General features: G+C 37.6%; 2 protein-coding genes and 3 long non-coding RNA genes across 5 annotated transcripts; 4 read left to right on the forward strand and 1 right to left on the reverse strand.

The window, feature by feature from the left end:
• Positions 1-417: 417 nt before the first annotated feature.
• On the forward strand, positions 418-1,848 carry LOC121789256. The gene is made up of 2 exons (XR_006048005.1): positions 418-1,589; positions 1,681-1,848. It is a non-coding gene; the product is annotated as an uncharacterized LOC121789256 (long non-coding RNA).
• Positions 1,849-5,520: 3,672 nt separating this feature from the next.
• Positions 5,521-7,324, forward strand: LOC121789255. Its single transcript, XR_006048004.1, has 2 exons — positions 5,521-7,065; positions 7,157-7,324. It is a non-coding gene; the product is annotated as an uncharacterized LOC121789255 (long non-coding RNA).
• Positions 7,325-10,996: 3,672 nt separating this feature from the next.
• On the forward strand, positions 10,997-12,801 carry LOC121789257. The gene is made up of 2 exons (XR_006048006.1): positions 10,997-12,542; positions 12,634-12,801. It is a non-coding gene; the product is annotated as an uncharacterized LOC121789257 (long non-coding RNA).
• A 4,414-nt stretch (positions 12,802-17,215) lies between these two features.
• LOC121789253 (serine/threonine-protein kinase AGC1-7-like) lies at positions 17,216-19,870 on the forward strand. The gene is made up of 4 exons (XM_042187752.1): positions 17,216-17,541; positions 17,672-17,733; positions 17,957-18,636; positions 18,707-19,870. Exons 2-4 carry the CDS (start codon positions 17,725-17,727, stop codon positions 19,578-19,580), a joined length of 1,563 nt encoding a protein of 520 aa, XP_042043686.1. The 5' UTR covers positions 17,216-17,541; positions 17,672-17,724; the 3' UTR covers positions 19,581-19,870.
• A 754-nt stretch (positions 19,871-20,624) lies between these two features.
• On the reverse strand, positions 20,625-21,115 carry LOC121789254 (the record flags this gene model as incomplete). Its single annotated transcript, XM_042187753.1, has 1 exon — positions 20,625-21,115. A coding segment is annotated over one exon (491 nt), but the record flags the coding sequence as incomplete, so codon positions are not given.
• Between the last annotated feature and the right edge of the window lie 2,122 nt (positions 21,116-23,237).

Below are 23,237 nucleotides of genomic sequence, written 5' to 3' on the forward strand. Positions count from 1 at the left end.
TAATTTATAATTTTGAAGTTGTAATTTCTAATTTTTATGTTGTAATTTGTAAATTTTAACTTGTAATTTGTAATTTTAAAGTTGTAATTTGTAATTTTGAAGTTGTAATTTGTATCAATAAAATTACATTTGTACATCGCTTCATTCTAATGTTATTTACGCAAGTTTTTTTACATTTTAAACTTGAATTACAATTTACAAAATGCAAAAAAAAAAAAAATCAAAACGAACCGCCGAACCGGCCGAACCGGCCCGGAACCGGCCAATCACCGGCGGTTCCACGGTTCACTTGAACCGGCGGTTCCACGGTTCACGAACCGGAACCGCCACACCTTGGCCGGGCCGGTTCAGGTTCATCAATTTATTGAACCGGAACCGGCGGTTCCGAACCGTGAACCGCCGGTTCCGGAACCGTGGTGACGTCTAGGGCCCAACAATATTTAATTAAAATGGGTACCAACCCATTCTTCATCACCTACGATACTTACTCATTTTCTCCTTCCCAATTCCTTGCAAATCTATATTTGAGGACAACCCAGTAGCGGCGCCTGCAAATCCTCTTCCCTTCTATTCTCTTTTCTCTTCGCCGTCGACTCTCTACCCGGTCAAGACCCCAACGTCGTATTCAGCCCGACAGTGAGCTCTCAGTGGTGCTGCCTCCACCGTCCAGCGCCGGTACACGCTCTGCCGCCACCGCCGTTCTCACAGCAGGAGTCGCGGCTGCTCTTCGAGCTGCCGCCGTCAACATCTCACACCAGCCAGCGAGCACCGTCTTTGTCGCTGCTTCTCGCCGTCGAGCAGCTCCTACCGACGGCTGCTGCTACCTTCGCTCCAGCTCCCCTCCGTCTTGCCGCGATGCTGCGAGCTCGGGGCAGCTGCTGTCCGAGAGCTTGGAAGCTGCTCGTCGCTGCCGGTTCGTCGCCAGACAGCCCCTTGAATTTAGCTAAGTCCCCTATCCCTTTCTTATCCTCTTAAAACTTGGTCTATTAAACTTTTAGTTTCTGGGCAGTAGCTTTGTTCTAAGGACTAAGATGTTGGCTACTTATTTTTGTCCGAGAGATGGCTTATGGTTTCATAACTCATTTTGGTACTTTATTCTCATGCCTTGTTACTGATTCGTTCCATGAGTCAGCTACTGATCTAAGGTCTCATCTATGGTTCTAACATTTCAAGCTACATGTGGGATTTCTAATGTGATGCAAAGGATGGTGTTGGGAGATTACCTCGGCTTGGTGATTCCTCTTGGTTTAACGGGCTGCCCTCTCGCGCTGCCACTTCCTTCCTCCCTCATTGCTCCTCCGTTACTTGTGGATTTTTAGGGGTCGAAAATGGTGAGGAGAGGAGGTGGGGGTGTGGTATTTATAGTCGAGCTCTTGGCTCCTTGTGGCAGCCTCGGCAGGCAACGGAAGCTGTAATTTAGCTAAGGGTTATCTCATCTTTTGAATTGAGTTTAGAACTTCTATGCCTAATTTGGTGTAAGGCAATGGAGGGCTCCTGATTCTCAAATCTCTTGGTTCTTGTGTGGGAGAGATTTATGGAGTATGGAGAGAGATTTGAGGAGGAAAATATCTGAGAAACTTGGTGACCAAGTTAGTTAATTTGATTTGTTTTTTTCTTTTCATTTGTTTATTAATTTAATTATTTGAGGATTTGTTTACTTATTCATTTAATTTGGTGTAGGTATACTCGGTTCCTGCTCGTGGCTGTCCTCGTTGAAGTATCCGATTTTTCCTAGAACGCAGGATGTATAAATTTAATTTTGTTGGATTTTTGTTGAATGTACCGGGCATTAAAATTTTCATTTTGGGATCTTATTTATTTATTTATTAAATTTATTATATTCATATATGTGTAATATATCTACATGTTCTATTCATTTACCTGACGTCAAAAACAAACAACAATGACGATCTATCGCAGTTCGGATTTAATCGCATAAAATTTACTTATATAAATAATCAAGCTAATAATATAGTTTATAATAATATCGGCTTAGCGGGTCGTTACATTCTACCCCTCTTAAAAGAAATTTCGTCCCGAAATTTAGGATGTATTTAAACAAAAGCTCGGGATATTTCTCCTTCATTTTCTCCTCTAGCTCCAATGTTGCCCCTTCCTGTCCGTGGTTTTTTTTTTCCACAAAACCTTTACTGTAGTAATCGACTTATTCCGAAGCTGTTGCACCTTTCGATCTAGTATTTCCACCGGCTTTTCTTCGTAACCCAGGTCGGGATCTAGTGTGATTTCTTCGTGGCAAATCACATGTTTTGGGTCGAACACGTACTTTCAAAGTTGGGAGACGTGGAATATGTTGTGTACGTTTCCAAAGTTGGGTGGTAATGCCAAGCGATATGCTACTGGGTCCACTTCCTCCAGAATTTCATAAGATCCAATAAATCGTGGTTTTAGCTTACTTTTGAGTCCAAATCTGGTTATTCCTTTGGAAGGGGATACTTTCGAAAAGACCTTATCTCTGATGTTAAATTTCAATTCGATTCGACGTTCGTCGGCGTATGATTTTTTTTTTGCGTTTTCTGCAGTGGTCAATGTGTGGCATTCCTTGAGGGTCTCGCGCTAGGAAATATAGAGTTGATCTAACCATTTTATCTTTGATAGGAACTGAATTTGGGATTCCAAGAGAAATATTCGAATCGTTCTTGCTTTTGGTAGGCTCCAAGGTAACGATGAAAATAAAACGATTATAATTATTTCAATTACATGAGTGTTTGGTTTACCACAAACTTTCACCAGTAGCTTGCAACAAAGGTTTTCATGAAGTGCAAAGACTAGGCTCAATTGAGCTCATTATGCTCATTCCCAGAAAAGAAAAGATACAACTTCAAAGGGCTTGAGCTATACCCATAGAGCTTGGGAAATTTTATTGTGGGAAGAGCTTGCCAGATGGAATAAATTGCGAAAGTGAGGGTATGATGAATAGAATGTAGATGTCAATAATAGGTTGCCAACAATATAATCAAAATGAACAGTGAAGTAGAAAAGTTTCAAGTATCCCTAGATGATAACAGGAAGACCTGTGATGGTTGGTTACAAATGGATTTGAAAAGAAGAGAAAAAACAAACAATTGCAATTTGCTCGACAACACTGTGATAGAAGATCATATCAACGAAATTTTAGAGTTTATAAGCAATTCAGGGAAACTAACTAATAAAGAGGGCAACAAGAGGAAACTAGCCAATGGAGAAGCAATGTGTCAACTTTAACATGGAGCTTGCAGAAAAGCTCAACTCAAGAGACAATAGTCATATTTGAATTCAGAAGATAAGAATACTCATGTAAAACAAAGAGCTTGTCAATATGTATGTCTGAAAACATAAAGGGTCAAATTTTAAAGGTTTAAGGTCTCACCAGATGGCTGCTCCAATATAGTAAGGCTGAAAATGATTGGGCTCAAGTGGATTTGAGAAAAAGAAGAATAGCAATGAACTACCCTTTTGGGTCAACAACATCGTGATACTATATCATGTTAATGAATTACAAAGTTTGTAACCAAATCACGGAAATTAACTAGTAGAGAAGACAACCAGAGCAAACTAGTTTGGGAAGAGAGCAAATTACTTTAGACTTGGAGTTGCTAAAGAGCTCAAAGCATGATGGAATAATTATGGTGGGATTAAAAGAGGTGACTATCCTTTATAAATTAATGAATGTCGGCAAACACATTTGAAAACACTAAATGTCTACTAATGATCTTTGAAGAATATATTATCATTGAAGAGACAATAGTTTAGGGAAATATGTTCATTCTGAAGGCTATAAATAAAGCAGCTCCGAGTATAGGAGTTTGGTGGCAAGAATTCAGAGAGTCTAAGTATTGCTTTTCTCGAAGTTTCTTTCTTATCGCATACTTTCTTTTCGTCGCTCGGGAAAGCGAGAAATGTTCATACTGTACTTCTAAGTTCGAGTTCATATTGTGTTCTAGAAGAAACACATAACTAAGTATTTTAAGTTCTTGGAAATTTTATTTTCCCCATTCTAGCAACATGATTCAATGACTACTCAAAAAAAAAGTATCATTTCACAAACTCAAAAAGAGACATCTTTTCAACAATTGGTACCGGACTCATATACGTTATACTTTCATATTTCAGTAACTTTTTCCATTCAGGAAAGTTACTTCTTTTATTCATATTTTCACAGTCTTTAGCCAAGAAAAGACATACTAACTCTTTCTTTAAGCACGCTACCAAATCAAGAAACATCAACTCTTTCTTTAAACTCAGTATTTTCATCTGTTCACTCAAATTAACTGCATGAGTTATTTCTCCATTTCAAACTTTCAAACATCAAGATTTTCTTTTGAAAAAAAATAACAAGTTACCTTTTTCCTCATTGAGCGCGATTGGTGGGAGTGCTAAGAGCATTATCATCGATTAGACAGTCTAGTGGAACAAGGCTAGACCAAAGATTTTCAAAGAAGACTCTCGTGTTCAGGGCTAGAAAGAATGCTCTGATACCACTCAGTCACGACCGCATTTTCTAAGGATAGAAAACACGGTTGATCGCGACTAGGGGATGATTAAAGAAGCGGGGAAGAAAGGGGAAAATCAACACAACACAACCACAGCCCGAAACAAATGGGAATAGCTCGAAATAAATCAGAGTTTTGAACAAAATAGACTTGAGTCTTTTAAGATGCACAACGGAAGCAAATGAATGCGGTTCCATGTATGAAGACATGAACCTTCGAGAGTCAAAATCTGACTGAATTAAATGTCTTGTCTCAATAGCACTTCCTCCACCACTTCGCTGCTCAACCTGCACATTTAGAAATATATGCAGGGCTGAGTACAAAAAGTACTCAGTGAACACATTGCCGAAAATTACACATATACATTTGAAAATATTGTCAAGCCATCATCACAGTAACACTCGGGGTGTTGTTGAAAAGACCCGAGCTTACTAAAAATATCACATTGGGTTGCAACCCCCTTTTCCGGTACTTAGCCATATCTGATCACATTGTGCCGTCGAGATGGTGTTCTCGCACTGTCACCTTCTCTGCCCATCATGTCAGAGGATTCCATGTGCCGGGAAGGTGGCCACCTTCCACGGTCATCTTCTCTGCCGTTCACGGTCAGAGGTTCCAAGTAGAGACACCACCCTACCAGGACTCAAAATCGAATCGATTCACATATACCATCATTCATAAGTCACTTGGCTTTAGCCAAACAGATAGGCATCATACACAAAACATTTATGGCAAGACAACATCTTTAAAAATCACGAACATGTGTTCATGTTTTCACAAAACACAATTTGTATTTTTCGTATAAGAAAGCTCACATTGATCGTTTAGTTCCCTTAACTTGAATCTTTCGTTCCGACTTTACTTGCGAACATACCCTTTTGAAAATATCACAACGTACTAATAAGACTCGAGAATTTCACATACTTATAGGAATGCATGCCCCTACTTTATTTCTTTTATCGTTTGTTCACCGTTAGAAAATTTTAGAAACTTGCATATTAATTAAATTTATTAAATTGGGAAATTTAATTAATAGCACTTCTTTATTAAACTTAATTAGTTCTGTGACTTGAGAACTCCGTCTCCCTCTTTCTTTCTATTTCCTTAGCGGTCGCCCGAGGCGTCGCGGGCGACGCCGGTCGGTCCTTCGCATTTCCAGCTTCAACATTTTCTGTTTAGAAACTTAGTAATTTATTAAGGGATTAATTTATTAAGCTCCAAACTCAATTCCTTAAATTAATTCCAACCCAACAATTAAAATCTCGGCCCAAACTAATATTAAATTTTCAGCCCAATTGTTTAATTCATCACAACCCATTCAACAATTATAAGAATACTTCCTGGCCTAATTAAATTAGAGAGTCGGCCCACTTCCTTAAATAAAAACAGCCCATTATACCAATTAATTATTAGGGCCCAACAATATTTAATTAAAATGGGTACCAACCCATTCTTCATCACCTACGATACTTACTCATTTTCTCCTTCCCAATTCCTTGCAAATCTATATTTGAGGACAACCCAGTAGCGGCGCCTGCAAATCCTCTTCCCTTCTATTCTCTTTTCTCTTCGCCGTCGACTCTCTACCCGGTCAAGACCCCAACGTCGTATTCAGCCCGACAGTGAGCTCTCAGTGGTGCTGCCTCCACCGTCCAGCGCCGGTACACGCTCTGCCGCCACCGCCGTTCTCACAGCAGGAGTCGCGGCTGCTCTTCGAGCTGCCGCCGTCAACATCTCACACCAGCCAGCGAGCACCGTCTTTGTCGCTGCTTCTCGCCGTCGAGCAGCTCCTACCGACGGCTGCTGCTACCTTCGCTCCAGCTCCCCTCCGTCTTGCCGCGATGCTGCGAGCTCGGGGCAGCTGCTGTCCGAGAGCTTGGAAGCTGCTCGTCGCCGCCGGTTCGTCGCCAGACAGCCCCTTGAATTTAGCTAAGTCCCCTATCCCTTTCTTATCCTCTTAAAACTTGGTCTATTAAACTTTTAGTTTCTGGGCAGTAGCTTTGTTCTAAGGACTAAGATGTTGGCTACTTATTTTTGTCCGAGAGATGGCTTATGGTTTCATAACTCATTTTGGTACTTTATTCTCATGCCTTGTTACTGATTCGTTCCATGAGTTAGCTACTGATCTAAGGTCTCATCTATGGTTCTAACATTTCAAGCTACATGTGGGATTTCTAATGTGATGCAAAGGATGGTGTTGGGAGATTACCTCGGCTTGGTGATTCCTCTTGGTTTAACGGGCTGCCCTCTCGCGCTGCCACTTCCTTCCTCCCTCATTGCTCCTCCGTTACTTGTGGATTTTTAGGGGTCGAAAATGGTGAGGAGAGGAGGTGGGGGTGTGGTATTTATAGTCGAGCTCTTGGCTCCTTGTGGCAGCCTCGGCAGGCAACGGAAGCTGTAATTTAGCTAAGGGTTATCTCATCTTTTGAATTGAGTTTAGAACTTCTATGCCTAATTTGGTGTAAGGCAATGGAGGGCTCCTGATTCTCAAATCTCTTGGTTCTTGTGTGGGAGAGATTTATGGAGTATGGAGAGAGATTTGAGGAGGAAAATATCTGAGAAACTTGGTGACCAAGTTAGTTAATTTGATTTGTTTTTTTCTTTTCATTTGTTTATTAATTTAATTATTTGAGGATTTGTTTACTTATTCATTTAATTTGGTGTAGGTATACTCGGTTCCTGCTCGTGGCTGTCCTCGTTGAAGTATCCGATTTTTCCTAGAACGCAGGATGTATAAATTTAATTTTGTTGGATTTTTGTTGAATGTACCGGGCATTAAAATTTTCATTTTGGGATCTTATTTATTTATTTATTAAATTTATTATATTCATATATGTGTAATATATCTACATGTTCTATTCATTTACCTGACGTCAAAAACAAACAACAATGACGATCTATCGCAGTTCGGATTTAATCGCATAAAATTTACTTATATAAATAATCAAGCTAATAATATAGTTTATAATAATATCGGCTTAGCGGGTCGTTACATTCTACCCCTCTTAAAAGAAATTTCGTCCCGAAATTTAGGATGTATTTAAACAAAAGCTCGGGATATTTCTCCTTCATTTTCTCCTCTAGCTCCAATGTTGCCCCTTCCTGTCCGTGGTTTTTTTTTTTCCACAAAACCTTTACTGTAGTAATCGACTTATTCCGAAGCTGTTGCACCTTTCGATCTAGTATTTCCACCGGCTTTTCTTCGTAACCCAGGTCGGGATCTAGTGTGATTTCTTCGTGGCAAATCACATGTTTTGGGTCGAACACGTACTTTCAAAGTTGGGAGACGTGGAATATGTTGTGTACGTTTCCAAAGTTGGGTGGTAATGCCAAGCGATATGCTACTGGGTCCACTTCCTCCAGAATTTCATAAGATCCAATAAATCGTGGTTTTAGCTTACTTTTGAGTCCAAATCTGGTTATTCCTTTGGAAGGGGATACTTTCGAAAAGACCTTATCTCTGATGTTAAATTTCAATTCGATTCGACGTTCGTCGGCGTATGATTTTTTTTTTGCGTTTTCTGCAGTGGTCAATGTGTGGCATTCCTTGAGGGTCTCGCGCTAGGAAATATAGAGTTGATCTAACCATTTTATCTTTGATAGGAACTGAATTTGGGATTCCAAGAGAAATATTCGAATCGTTCTTGCTTTTGGTAGGCTCCAAGGTAACGATGAAAATAAAACGATTATAATTATTTCAATTACATGAGTGTTTGGTTTACCACAAACTTTCACCAGTAGCTTGCAACAAAGGTTTTCATGAAGTGCAAAGACTAGGCTCAATTGAGCTCATTATGCTCATTCCCAGAAAAGAAAAGATACAACTTCAAAGGGCTTGAGCTATACCCATAGAGCTTGGGAAATTTTATTGTGGGAAGAGCTTGCCAGATGGAATAAATTGCGAAAGTGAGGGTATGATGAATAGAATGTAGATGTCAATAATAGGTTGCCAACAATATAATCAAAATGAACAGTGAAGTAGAAAAGTTTCAAGTATCCCTAGATGATAACAGGAAGACCTGTGATGGTTGGTTACAAATGGATTTGAAAAGAAGAGAAAAAACAAACAATTGCAATTTGCTCGACAACACTGTGATAGAAGATCATATCAACGAAATTTTAGAGTTTATAAGCAATTCAGGGAAACTAACTAATAAAGAGGGCAACAAGAGGAAACTAGCCAAGGAGAAGCAATGTGTCAACTTTAACATGGAGCTTGCAGAAAAGCTCAACTCAAGAGACAATAGTCATATTTGAATTCAGAAGATAAGAATACTCATGTAAAACAAAGAGCTTGTCAATATGTATGTCTGAAAACATAAAGGGTCAAATTTTAAAGGTTTAAGGTCTCACCAGATGGCTGCTCCAATATAGTAAGGCTGAAAATGATTGGGCTCAAGTGGATTTGAGAAAAAGAAGAATAGCAATGAACTACCCTTTTGGGTCAACAACATCGTGATACTATATCATGTTAATGAATTACAAAGTTTGTAACCAAATCACGGAAATTAACTAGTAGAGAAGACAACCAGAGCAAACTAGTTTGGGAAGAGAGCAAATTACTTTAGACTTGGAGTTGCTAAAGAGCTCAAAGCATGATGGAATAATTATGGTGGGATTAAAAGAGATGACTATCCTTTATAAATTAATGAATGTCGGCAAACACATTTGAAAACACTAAATGTCTACTAATGATCTTTGAAGAATATATTATCATTGAAGAGACAATAGTTTAGGGAAATATGTTCATTCTGAAGGCTATAAATAAAGCAGCTCCGAGTATAGGAGTTTGGTGGCAAGAATTCAGAGAGTCTAAGTATTGCTTTTCTCGAAGTTTCTTTCTTATCGCATACTTTCTTTTCGTCGCTCGGGAAAGCGAGAAATGTTCATACTGTACTTCTAAGTTCGAGTTCATATTGTGTTCTAGAAGAAACACATAACTAAGTATTTTAAGTTCTTGGAAATTTTATTTTCCCCATTCTAGCAACATGATTCAATGACTATTCAAAAAAAAAGTATCATTTCACAAACTCAAAAAGAGACATCTTTTCAACAATTGGTACCGGACTCATATACGTTATACTTTCATATTTCAGTAACTTTTTCCATTCAGGAAAGTTACTTCTTTTATTCATATTTTCACAGTCTTTAGCCAAGAAAAGACATACTAACTCTTTCTTTAAGCACGCTACCAAATCAAGAAACATCAACTCTTTCTTTAAACTCAGTATTTTCATCTGTTCACTCAAATTAACTGCATGAGTTATTTCTCCATTTCAAACTTTCAAACATCTTGATTTTCTTTTGAAAAAAAATAACAAGTTACATTTTTCCTCATTGAGCGCGATTGGTGGGAGTGCTAAGAGCATTTTCATCGATTAGACAGTCTAGTGGAACAAGGCTAGACCAAAGATTTTCAAAGAAGACTCTCGTGTTCAGGGCTAGAAAGAATGCTCTGATACCACTCAGTCACGACCGCATTTTCTAAGGATAGAAAACACGGTTGATCGCGACTAGGGGATGATTAAAGAAGCGGGGAAGAAAGGGGAAAATCAACACAACACAACCACAGCCCGAAACAAATGGGAATAGCTCGAAATAAATCAGAGTTTTGAACAAAATAGACTTGAGTCTTTTAAGATGCACAACGGAAGCAAATGAATGCGGTTCCATGTATGAAGACATGAACCTCCGAGAGTCAAAATCTAACTGAATTAAATGTCTTGTCTCAATAGCACTTCCTCCACCACTTCGCTGCTCAACCTGCACATTTAGAAATATATGCAGGGCTGAGTACAAAAAGTACTCAGTGAACACATTGCCGAAAATTACACATATACATTTGAAAATATTGTCAAGCCATCATCACAGTAACACTCGGGGTGTTGTTGAAAAGACCCGAGCTTACTAAAAATATCACATTGGGTTGCAACCCCCTTTTCCGGTACTTAGCCATATCTGATCACATTGTGCCGTCGAGATGGTGTTCTCGCACTGTCACCTTCTCTGCCCATCATGTCAGAGGATTCCATGTGCCGGGAAGGTGGCCACCTTCCACGGTCATCTTCTCTGCCGTTCACGGTCAGAGGTTCCAAGTAGAGACACCACCCTACCAGGACTCAAAATCGAATCGATTCACATATACCATCATTCATAAGTCACTTGGCCTTAGCCAAACAGATAGGCATCATACACAAAACATTTATGGCAAGACAACATCTTTAAAAATCACGAACATGTGTTCATGTTTTCACAAAACACAATTTGTATTTTTCGTATAAGAAAGCTCACCTTGATCGTTTAGTTCCCTTAACTTGAATCTTTCGTTCCGACTTTACTTGCGAACATACCCTTTTGAAAATATCACAGCGTACTAATAAGACTCGAGAATTTCACATACTTATAGGAATGCATGCCCCTACTTTATTTCTTTTATCGTTTGTTCACCGTTAGAAAATTTTAGAAACTTGCATATTAATTAAATTTATTAAATTGGGAAATTTAATTAATAGCACTTCTTTATTAAACTTAATTAGTTCTGTGACTTGAGAACTCCGTCTCCCTCTTTCTTTCTATTTCCTTAGCGGTCGCCCGAGGCGTCGCGGGCGACGCCGGTCGGTCCTTCGCATTTCCAGCTTCAACATTTTCTATTCAGAAACTTAGTAATTTATTAAGGGATTAATTTATTAAGCTCCAAACTCAATTCCTTAAATTAATTCCAACCCAACAATTAAAATCTCGGCCCAAACTAATATTAAATTTTCAGCCCAATTGTTTAATTCATCACAACCCATTCAACAATTATAAGAATACTTCCTGGCCTAATTAAATTAGAGAGTCGGCCCACTTCCTTAAATAAAAACAGCCCATTATACCAATTAATTATTAGGGCCCAACAATATTTAATAAAAATGGGTACCAACCCATTCTTCATCACCTACAATACTTACTCATTTTCTCCTTCCCAATTCCTTGCAAATCCCTAATTTGAGGACAACCCAGTAGCGGCGCCTGCAAATCCTCTTCCCTTCTATTCTCTTTTCTCTTCGCCGTCGACTCTCTACCCGGTCAAGACCCCAACGTCGTATTCAGCCCGACAGTGAGCTCTCAGTGGTGCTGCCTCCACCGTCCAGCGCCGGTACACGCTCTGCCGCCACCGCCGTTCTCACAGCAGGAGTCGCGGCTGCTCTTCGAGCTACCGCCGTCAACATCTCACACCAGCCAGCGAGCACCGTCTTTGTCGCTGCTTCTCGCCGTCGAGCAGCTCCTACCGACGGCTGCTGCTACCTTCGCTCCAGCTCCCCTCCGTCTTGCCGCGATGCTGCGAGCTCGGGGCAGCTGCTGTCCGAGAGCTTGGAAGCTGCTCGTCGCCGCCGGTTCGTCGCCAGACAGCCCCTTGAATTTAGCTAAGTCCCCTATCCCTTTCTTATCCTCTTAAAACTTGGTCTATTAAACTTTTAGTTTCTGGGCAGTAGCTTTGTTCTAAGGACTAAGATGTTGGCTACTTATTTTTGTCCGAGAGATGGCTTATGGTTTCATAACTCATTTTGGTACTTTATTCTCATGCCTTGTTACTGATTCGTTCCATGAGTTAGCTATTGATCTAAGGTCTCATCTATGGTTCTAACATTTCAAGCTACATGTGGGATTTCTAATGTGATGCAAAGGATGGTGTTGGGAGATTACCTCGGCTTGGTGATTCCTCTTGGTTTAACGGGCTGCCCTCTCGCGCTGCCACTTCCTTCCTCCCTCATTGCTCCTCCGTTACTTGTGGATTTTTAGGGGTCGAAAATGGTGAGGAGAGGAGGTGGGGGTGTGGTATTTATAGTCGAGCTCTTGACTCCTTGTGGCAGCCTCGGCAGGCAACGGAAGCTGTAATTTAGCTAAGGGTTATCTCATCTTTTGAATTGAGTTTAGAACTTCTATGCCTAATTTGGTGTAAGGCAATGGAGGGCTCCTGATTCTCAAATCTCTTGGTTCTTGTGTGGGAGAGATTTATGGAGTATGGAGAGAGATTTGAGGAGGAAAATATCTGAGAAACTTGGTGACCAAGTTAGTTAATTTGATTTGTTTTTTTCTTTTCATTTGTTTATTAATTTAATTATTTGAGGATTTGTTTACTTATTCATTTAATTTGGTGTAGGTATACTCGGTTCCTGCTCGTGGCTGTCCTCGTTGAAGTATCCGATTTTTCCTAGAACGCAGGATGTATAAATTTAATTTTGTTGGATTTTTGTTGAATGTACCGGGCATTAAAATTTTCATTTTGGGATCTTATTTATTTATTTATTAAATTTATTATATTCATATATGTGTAATATATCTACATGTTCTATTCATTTACCTGACGTCAAAAACAAACAACAATGACGATCTATCGCAGTTCGGATTTAATCGCATAAAATTTACTTATATAAATAATCAAGCTAATAATATAGTTTATAATAATATCGGCTTAGCGGGTCGTTACAGAAAATAGGGAAAAGGGACGCGTACTAGGGGAGTATTTTAAAAAATATATATTTAAATCCTCAATTAAATAAGAATAGGATTTAAATTGGTAATTTCTTGTAGGAAAAGACTCCCACAAAATAGGTAACAAATAAATTAATCCCACAAGTAATTGAAAGGCATATGGGCGAAAATTATGTAGAATAGCATAGGGATAATTTGGTTTGGATTTAATTTAGATAAATATCCCAAAGCAATTAATTAAATCCAAGAAAGAAAGTATTATTTCCAATGGATAGGAGGGCCGAAAATTCCAAATAATATGGCTAGAAATATATGCATGATCACACTTAACTTAATTCACACATTGGAAGCTTAATCACATTAACTCATATAACCCACAACAACTAATTTTACATAATTAACTCAAACACATGGAGACTCAATTTCCACAAAAGAAATTCTTATTCAACATCCACATTAATTGAAATAAAATAAGCCATCAAATAAAAAAAATAAAATAAAAAGTCACAATTTTCCGGGGTGCTACACTTTTTTAGTTGTATTTTTCTTATACTCATTATTTTGTGCAAGTAATCTAAGAAATTGATAGTTAAAGTTAAGTTGCAATAATGTAAGAGAAAAATAAATAAAGTAAAGTAATAAAAAAATTTCTAAATAAGTAAATGGTTCAAGTATCTTTGAACGACCGAAAAGAAACACTCCCTCAGTCCCCCATATGTAATTGATTTCTTTTTGTTGCGAGATTTAATAAATTAATATTTATTGAGTTAATGGGAAAGAAAATAACGTAGAGTAAAGAATAAAGTAGAGAGATAAAGAGAATATAAAGTAATAGAGAGTAAGAAATATACTCCATCCGTCCCACAAATTTTGGCACACTTTGAGTGGGCACGAGTTTTAAAAAATGTAATGGAATGCTAATTCAAAATATAGTGGAACGTGAATTCTACCTTTATACATTAGTTTTAAAACAAAATGTGAATGAGAATGAGTTAGTTATTATATGGGGTCCACTATAAAAAATGGTAAAAAGTAGTAAAATGTGACAAATTTTGTGGAACGGACGGATATGGAAAAATGAGACAAGCTTTTTGGGACAAAGAGAGTAGTACTTAATGTTTTCTTTTAGCATAAAATGGAAAATATATGAAAATTTTTATGAGATGGAGAAGTAGTTTATTAATAGTTTCATTTATAGTTAATCTGTTTTTTCTACTATTTGTAATTTTTGTTTATGTTTTTATAATTTTTATTTTTACATTTTAGTCTTATTATATTTTGTTTTTCTACTATAATTATTTAAAAATTTCACTCTCTCTGTCCCATATTATTGAAGTCGTTTCTTTTCAAATTTGAGAAAGTTGTGTTAGTAAGTTAAATGAAGATAAAATAATGTAGGAGAGAAGATAAAATAAGTAGGAGAAAATATAAAATAATTGAGATTGAATTTTTTGTTTTTAATTAAAAATAGAAATGACTCAAGTAATTTATGACAACTCAAGTGAAATGTAACTCAAATAACTTGTGACCGAGAGTAACCACTATTATGATAAATCAATTAACTTATGAATATTTGTCAGTTAATTCCTCGACTTTCACTGAATTCTAACTATCGAACTCTTAAATTCTTCTAATTTTGCAATCACTTAGAGCATTCACAATGGAAGGGCCGATCTCGAGGCCTTCCGATCGGCCTCGATCGACCTTCCATTGCAGAAAATGGGCCGATGATAGCCCCACCCCATATGGCCGGTATATCGGTTTTGGCCGTTCCACAATGGTCGATGATCGGCCACCAATTGCGGGGATTGGGCCGATCATCGGCCCCAACCCTTTTTTAATTTTTTAAAACTTTTTTATTCTATTTTTATCTACTATAGATACCCCAAGTCCCATTCTTTACATTTATCACACCAACATGCTATCTTCTCTCATTTTTCTACACTTTTTCCAATCTTGTAATTCAATGAAGATTTGCATATTAATATTTTTGCACTTAAATTTATTTAATTTGATATCGTATTAAATATAGAAGTGCAAAAAAAATTAAAACAAAATAGTGATGATGTGTAAATAAAATGGAAGTGGGATAGACCATTTGGAGCGGCCCTTCCATTGCAGGGAGATAGGCTCTTGAGTAAAATGCTGACGTGGAATGGAAGGGCCCTCCCTTCCATTGTGAATGCTCCTACAATTCCATTGATATGGATCCATGTATATTGAGATTCATCAACCCAAGATTTATACCTTAGATGGTGAATGATCTTGTAAATGAACAAGAAAACACAAAAACCGCAAAAAAGGATAGGGTGGATCTAGCCTTCAAAAATTAAATCCAAAATGATTTGATGGGAGATAAGAAATGAAGAAGTGTGAATTTAATATTAGCTAAATCCATTGATGGAGAAAATACTTTAAGCAATCTTCAACATACTAGATTCAACTAATGGCTCCACTACTCAAAGGAATTCACAAACCCTTGATGCATACATATACTTGATGATCATACTTGATTGAATCAATTGATGATCAAACAACCTAGAAAACTAGGAATTAGATAAAAACTCTCACGATCGAGAAAATAATTCTCACAAGATTCTAATTCAATATTCAACCCCCTCTAAAATGAGAAAATGTGCTATTTATAGCTTAGGCCCAAATTCCAAGAAAGACCCACAAAAACTAGCCTCTGCGTGAGCCACCCGGCCAGGTGGACTAGGTGGCCTTGAGACACCCGTTCGGGTGGAATCCCACCGGATCGTCGACGCCTTAGTTTTGTCACCAGTCAGGGTGGCTTTTGGTGGTCGAAAGTCACACGTCCGGGTGGAAACTTTTGACCCTGCCATGCTTTAGTTTTGTCATCCGTTCGGGTGGCTTTTGGTGGCTGAAAGTCACCCGTCCAGGTGGCACTTTTCTGCACTGCGCGGCTTTCGTAAAACGGCCATAACTTCCTCCATCGGGCTCTGATTGAGGCGTGTAAGATACTCGCTCGAAGATCTTTTGAAGATGAAGACATTGGTGGTCTTTTCAAAGCGTTTGGACGTCATCTCAATAGGCTGATCACTGGTTGAATCCAGCTGTACATGACATTCTTGATGCACAACTTCCATGATCGTTTCATCCTGACATTGCTTTTTCGTAAGATGACAATGACATGGCATATTCCAGTGAGGAGTGGCATTTTAATGAAATTGGGTGGAATTTATATAAAAATACATGGTATTTAGTTATAACAAACGTATACAAATATTTTTCGCAAAGAATTCTGTAGTAAGCTTAATATTGCTAAAATTGTTTCATCGACAGATTAATATGTTCTGAATCCTAATTTTACTGCTTGAATCTTTTCTACGCAGATTTAAATTTTGTGAGGACATTTGAATAAAATATATAATGGAAAAATATTTGGAAAATTTGGAATTTATAATCTAGAAAAAGCACTCCTATATGACTCATTCATATTATATTAAAAAAATACTTCTAATCACATGTTACGAAAGATCTTTTAATATTAAAATTGGTAGTACTAATAATCGATCACTCAAACATGATTTAAACAATAAAAGAGTTCTCCCCCGTCTTAGTCTTACTCAAGATGTTCACATTTCCTTTTTAGTCTGTCTCACTCAAAATGTTCATCTTTTCATATTTGGAAATAAATCCCTTTCTTCTCTCTCTTTATTAAAATATTCAACTACTTTTTTTTCTCTACTTACTCTATCTAATAACTCTTCATAAAATCATGTGTCATTTAACAATGTGTACATCTTGAGTGAGACAGAACTAGTACTTCGTATAAGATAAGGGTATATTAGTAGTACCATTGAACTATTTCCAATATATTATACTCCATCCGTCTCAATAAATATGAAATATTAGTTTTTTGGGCACGAGATTTTATATAGTGTTGTTTTGTAAGTTAATTAAGAGAGAGTAAAGTAAAAATGAGAAAAAAGTAGATATGATGTTGTTTATATTCTAAAAAAACGTTTTATTTTAAATGAATAACTGAAAAAGGAAAATATTTCAGTTTTAACGGGGCAAACTATTACAAATATACAACATATTTTTGGGGAAAAGAATCTTTATTCCTGTACTAGAATTTCCATTTTCGCAAATAATAAGAAAAAAAAAAGATAAGGACTCCGAAACAGCAATATTCAAAACACAAGGAGCGGAAATGGATTCCTGAAAAGAACTGAGGCCGAAATAAGAATATGAAGAATTATTTCCCACCACTATTTCGGAGATTGAAGCGGCGATTCTCCCGTATCCCTCAATCCTTCCCTCACCGCTGCTCTCCTTTCCCTCTCTTCATCTCTCTCTAAATTTAAGCAATTTCTTCAGATCACATATAAATGGATATTCCGTTTTTACTCGACCTTAATCTCCTCCTCTTTTCAAGTCCCCAGATTGTTGTCCGCAACAACCGCTTTAATCGCGAAAACCACAATCCATCACGATTAGAGCTAAAGGAGTTTCTTAAAACGACGTTTAATCCGACGAAATTGATTGTCGAATTATCATTTCGCGAAATTGTTAGTAAGTTGATTAGTTGGCACAAGTTATTGAAGAGGTATGGATTTTCACGTTAGATATTGCAATTTGTTAGGGATTTCGGTTGCAAATTGCATGAATAGATGATCACAATCTGCTCATGTTTGACCAACCACAATAAATCGATTTTTTGCTCTGTTTTTTTTCAGAATTTTGTCCGTGCAAAGAAAGCTGCAGTATCCCTTGATCCCAAGGCGGAAACATGAATGAGGTTAATATATATAACTCCACAATACATCTATTTTGATCATATAATGATTCCTAGCTATGTTGAATTTTGAAGATTTGGAAAGAGATGAATGTATTTGATGTTTTTACTGTTTATTGTATACCTGATTTAAATTCATTTTTGGATGAAGCATATGTGCATATTAGAATGGCTGGCAAAAACTGCATTTCAGTGTAGATTTGAATGATTTATGGTTGAATTGCAGACGAAACCCTCTGATGAAAAGACAGAGCATGATCCATCTGAGGGTTTGAAGACGAATTCAGAGCCCAAGGCGAAGAGAGGAGGTCATTCTGGACGTGTTGTGCCCTGTGAATCCCTAACTGTGCCTCCAAGCTCTCATGCTCATGGTCATGGGAATCCAATGGCGGCCCTGGGCCCTGGGAATCAGTCGAGTACAATGGTGCCGTCGCCTAATTCAAAGTCGACTATGAGCCAGGGATGGAACGCTAGTGCTCGAAGCGATAGTCTGGATGGTTCCTGTGCGCCTCTCAGGCCCCACACCGGTGGCGATGTTCGTTGGGATGCCATCTCTTCATCATCCTCCAAAGACTCCCCGCTTGGTCTGACCAACTTTCGACTGCTCAAGAGGCTAGGGTATGGAGACATTGGGAGTGTTTACCTTGTCGAACTGCGAGGGACAAGTGCCTTCTTTGCCATGAAGGTTATGGATAAAAGCTCTCTAGCTAGTAGAAACAAACTGCTTCGAGCTCAAACGGAGAGGGAGATTCTTGGCCTTCTCGACCACCCCTTTTTGCCCACCTTGTATACGTATTTTGAGACAGAGAAGTTCTATTGCTTGGTGATGGAGTTCTGCAGTGGAGGCAACCTTCATTCTCTCAGGCAGAAGCAGCCTGCCAAGCATTTCACAGAGGAAGCTTCTAGGTTGTGTTTCAACTTCCTACTTTATATGCTCTCTATCAAAATGTGTATTGGAAAATTAGTGTTTGTGCAGATTTTACGCATCAGAGGTGCTGTTGGCGCTCGAGTATCTGCATATGCTGGGAATCGTTTACAGGGACCTAAAGCCGGAGAATGTGCTTGTGAGAGAAGAGGGGCACATCATGCTATCCGACTTCGACCTCTCGCTCCGCTGCTCTGTCTCTCCCACTCTGGTGAAGTCCTCATCCACTCATGACGCGAGCACCGCAGATGCTGCTGCTAATGGCAGCATCTTGAACGATGAGAACGCTGTGCGTGGCTGTGCTCAGCCCTCATCCTTCTTCCCGCGCCTCCTGCCTAAGAAGAACCGCAAATCAAAATCAGACTTTGGGCTGGGGAACAACATGAATGGGCTCCCTGAGCTGATGGCAGAGCCAACGAACGTACGCTCCATGTCTTTTGTGGGGACGCATGAGTATCTAGCTCCTGAGATCATCCGGGGAGAGGGGCACGGGAGTGCAGTGGATTGGTGGACTTTTGGGATATTCTTGTATGAGCTCCTGCACGGGACAACGCCTTTCAAGGGGGATGGGAACCGCGCGACGCTGTTCAATGTGGTGGGGCAGGCGCTGAAGTTCCCGGATAGTTCACAGGCGAGTGCAACAGCAAAGGACCTCATAAAGGGGCTGTTGGTGAAGGAGCCACAGAAGAGGATTGCGTACAAGAGGGGCGCCACCGAGATCAAGCAGCATCCGTTCTTCGAAGGGGTGAATTGGGCTCTGGTGAGAAGTGGGGCGCCGCCGTATGTCCCGGAACCTGTGGACTTTGGGCAGTTTGCCTCTAAGGATGCAAAGCAATCTACAGACAAGAAGGCTCCGGAGATGGGGCAGGACAAGAACAAAACAAGCTCTTCTGATTCTTCTTATGTTGAGTTTGAGTACTTCTAAGTCGTATTTTTGTGTTACTCTTACTGAATTGGACTATATTATTTATCTCAAATTAATTGGATAATACCATTGTAACAATAGGAGATAGGAAGTAGAGTTTGATTATTGATCAAGCTTACCTTGAATTAGTGAGATGGGTAGGAAAGTAGAGGATCTCATCTCCTCGAAATGACTTTCAGTTTTGTTGCTAGCATTTTAAGTTTTAACACAACTAGTATCTAAGTTGATGTAATAATATATTTTTGCATTGGTGTGCTTTAACAATATAAAAATGATTTTTTAAATATTAAGAGTATAGTATATTTTTCGTTATGTCTTAAATGTAACACATTTTGGTAAACTAGTGTTACACCCGTGCTATGCACGAGCTAAATAATTTTCAAAAAATTAAAAAAATATATTTAAAATTAATTAAATCAAAATAAAGAATATATAGCAAAATATCACTAATAATTGCAAATCAAGAATAGAAACTATTTAAATGTTGTATTCATAAGATTATAAAGATTTAAAAAACATACTTCTACATCAATCTACTGTAACGAAAGGACATGAGGGAAAGAAATAGAATAGGATATACAAACAAAAGATTGAGAAATACTAAATACCAAAGTAAATATAAAATTATTTGAAAAAATAAAAACAGTAGTTCATTATAAATTCGATCAACAAAACATAGAATTCAAACATCTTCTCAATAAAATCATTACAAACATCTCTCTGACACCAGTAATGCATACATTTTGAAAGACTTTTTTGTAAACAACATTAAGAGTAGAATCACTTCTACTATCATTCTCATACCCAACTACTAAAATCTTCAAACATTCACGACTTGTGACTCTAGATATAGCAACATAAAGTTGCCTATGACTGGTTTTTTTAAAAATAATCCAATAATAGGACAGAGATTGGCCTTGACTTTTATTAATGGTCATTGCATATGACACAGCCAATGGAAATTGGCATCGTTGGAATCTGAAAGGTAGCCTTGAATCAGATGGTATCAATAACATTCGCGGAATCAAAACCTTATGACCAATATTATGCCCCCAAGACACAGGCCTCCAAAACATAATCACCTAACCGGGTAATTATCAATCTAGTGTCATTACACAAACCATTAGAATGATCTATGCTTCTTAACAACATCACATGAGTTCCAACTTTCAATATCACTTCATGATTAGGTGTACTTGAACACTTCAAATTATTCAAAAATTCAACTGAATGTATCTCAGTAGAACCATTCGATGTGGAATCTGAATTTGAAATGCTATCAAAGTTCAAACATACTCGACCCTGAGACTGATACATCGAAATCATGAACTGGTTAACCTGATCGACAACATCAAGCGTGGGAGCAAGTATAGCACAATCATGCAAACAATTGCTCAACTCTTCAGGATCCATATAAGAAGGATAAATCTTCTCAACAATGGTTTTAAGAGGATCTCCAGCATTAGACAGTACAATGTCAAAGGGAAGATCAATAATGACTTCACCATCATTCAGACCACCAACAACTCCATCACCTATAGAAGCAACCCAAGAAGAAATTCCTTCAACTTAGAAGCTTCAACAGAAGATTCGACACTCAAAAGTCTCATGTTTCTGGTCAACCTCAATACTGTACAACTACTCCAAAGATATGAAGAGTTAATGGTGGCATTCACAACATTCTCGGCTGCTGGCCGAGAGAGTTGCCAGAGCTTTCCCTAAAAAAGTTTATATAATTTTTTTCAAATTTTAAACAATTTATATAATTTAATTATTAACAATTAACATAACGATTAACTAAAATAACATCACAATATATAAAAACACAAAAAAAACTGGGCCCAAAAAAACTCAATTAACTTGCCCAAAAAACACGATTATATAGCATCATATTAAACTAAAATATATAGCCCAAACTTTCGACAATTATATAAACCCAAATATATTATTCCAACCATACTTCAACTAAATTACATAAACCTGAAATTAGTGATAATCAGAATTAACGTACTTAGGTATTTAAACAATATAATATACACTCATTCATTCCTCCCACACGCCGACACATTACTGCTGAAACTCTAGCTTCATCTCTCAAATGCGGTGCCCAATCTTCCGCCTCCCTAGCTGGAAAGATTTACTCTCAAAATCGGCGACAGAAGCAAGCATTGACTTCAACTAATACTCTTTCCCCGTAGTATGAAGGACTAACTTACGTATCGCTCAATCGTCACGGCATTTCTCCAGTCATACACTCGTCGACAATTCCAGTATGATTACATGTAAGATCGATGAAAAGCATCGAAAATTTTGACTATATACACACAATTTCTGAATTCTAAACGATTCTCACAAGTTTTCCATTTTTTAAAGGTTCGGCGCTGTATCGGTCGGTTTTCCACCATTCCAAATGATGGAAAACCGACTACCCCAAAAAAGCCATCAGAAGACGCCCAAGCGGAAAAACCCTAGAAGATAGAAGCTATATCTGTCGTTGACCTTTTTTGGAAAAATTGCACTTTCAAATCGCTTAAAACCAGGGAATGGATTTAGCCTGCTTATGACAAACCTACTACAGAAAGGTTACATATTCTTCCGAATATTACTGTATTCAATTAGTAAGGGATTGCATGTTCAAATATTATCCTTAATCGTTTAAAAAATAGACTAAGTCAAAGATGTCGTCATGTTTGTCGAAAAATTTCCAATAACAATTATCTACAGAGGAACATATCTACGTAATTCGTAGCCATTTAGATGATATCCCAATTATACTAATCTATTGATTTTGGTTTTCAGCAAGAACACATATGATAAAATAAAAAACAAAGTAACTTCAAAATTAAGGAAGATGCAAGGAAAAATAATTCAAAAGCTAATAAAATAAGTAAAATGCAATGTCACACATAAATCTGCAAAATTCATTCTAATTTTGTGTATATATTCAAATGACTTCTAACAGATTTATAAACTGCCATAAAAAAAACAGGTGAAATAAATTTTTTGATGAAACAGCTACATATCTTGAGGACAATTAAAATAAAGATGATTGTAAGGTGTACTATTTTTTACCTGAAGTTGAAGCTGTAATCTGTTCTTATGAACAACTATTAAGTATTGCAGATTTTTTTTAAATTCAGTGGAGATATATGAATCATAGAAACTGAAATCAGATAATGTGTACCAAAAAAAAAAGAAACTAAGAACTTCTTCCCTTGTAAAGAACTTCATACTTAAACCTTTAACAATTCATAGAAACCAATATAACCTTTCAATTTATCCAATATTTTATATTATGTTGGGATTATATTATTATTTTGTCCTCACATAGTTCTCATAGTTCTCAAACCTACTGACTAAATGGACCTGAAAAAATTTGAACAATAAGTGATAACAGAAAATTAACAGATGGATTTAAATAAAATATGGTCTATAAGGTGGCAGTAATTAAGACAAACATGTAATATCTTAAAATAGGTATGCAAAGTATCACTTCCATTTTAATAAGATTTGTCAAAAACTTGGCACGATTTTTACTTGGCCTAATTTTTTCAAGCCTTAAATCATTAAAAATAAATTAATGAACTTCACAATCTCAACAAATAGTACATCAAATAGTATATAATGGTTATGATTTGAACACATGCACATCTTCTA

The sequence above is a fragment of the Salvia splendens genome, unplaced genomic scaffold, assembly GCF_004379255.2.
Source record: "Salvia splendens isolate huo1 unplaced genomic scaffold, SspV2 ctg187, whole genome shotgun sequence".
Classification (NCBI taxonomy): Eukaryota; Viridiplantae; Streptophyta; class Magnoliopsida; order Lamiales; family Lamiaceae; genus Salvia; species Salvia splendens.

Bases quoted from the DNA above. Each gene is read 5' to 3' on its own strand.
- LOC121789253 (XM_042187752.1), top strand. The intron at 18,637-18,706 runs GTTGTGTTTCAA...GTGTTTGTGCAG, and splicing joins TTCACAGAGGAAGCTTCTAG to ATTTTACGCATCAGAGGTGC.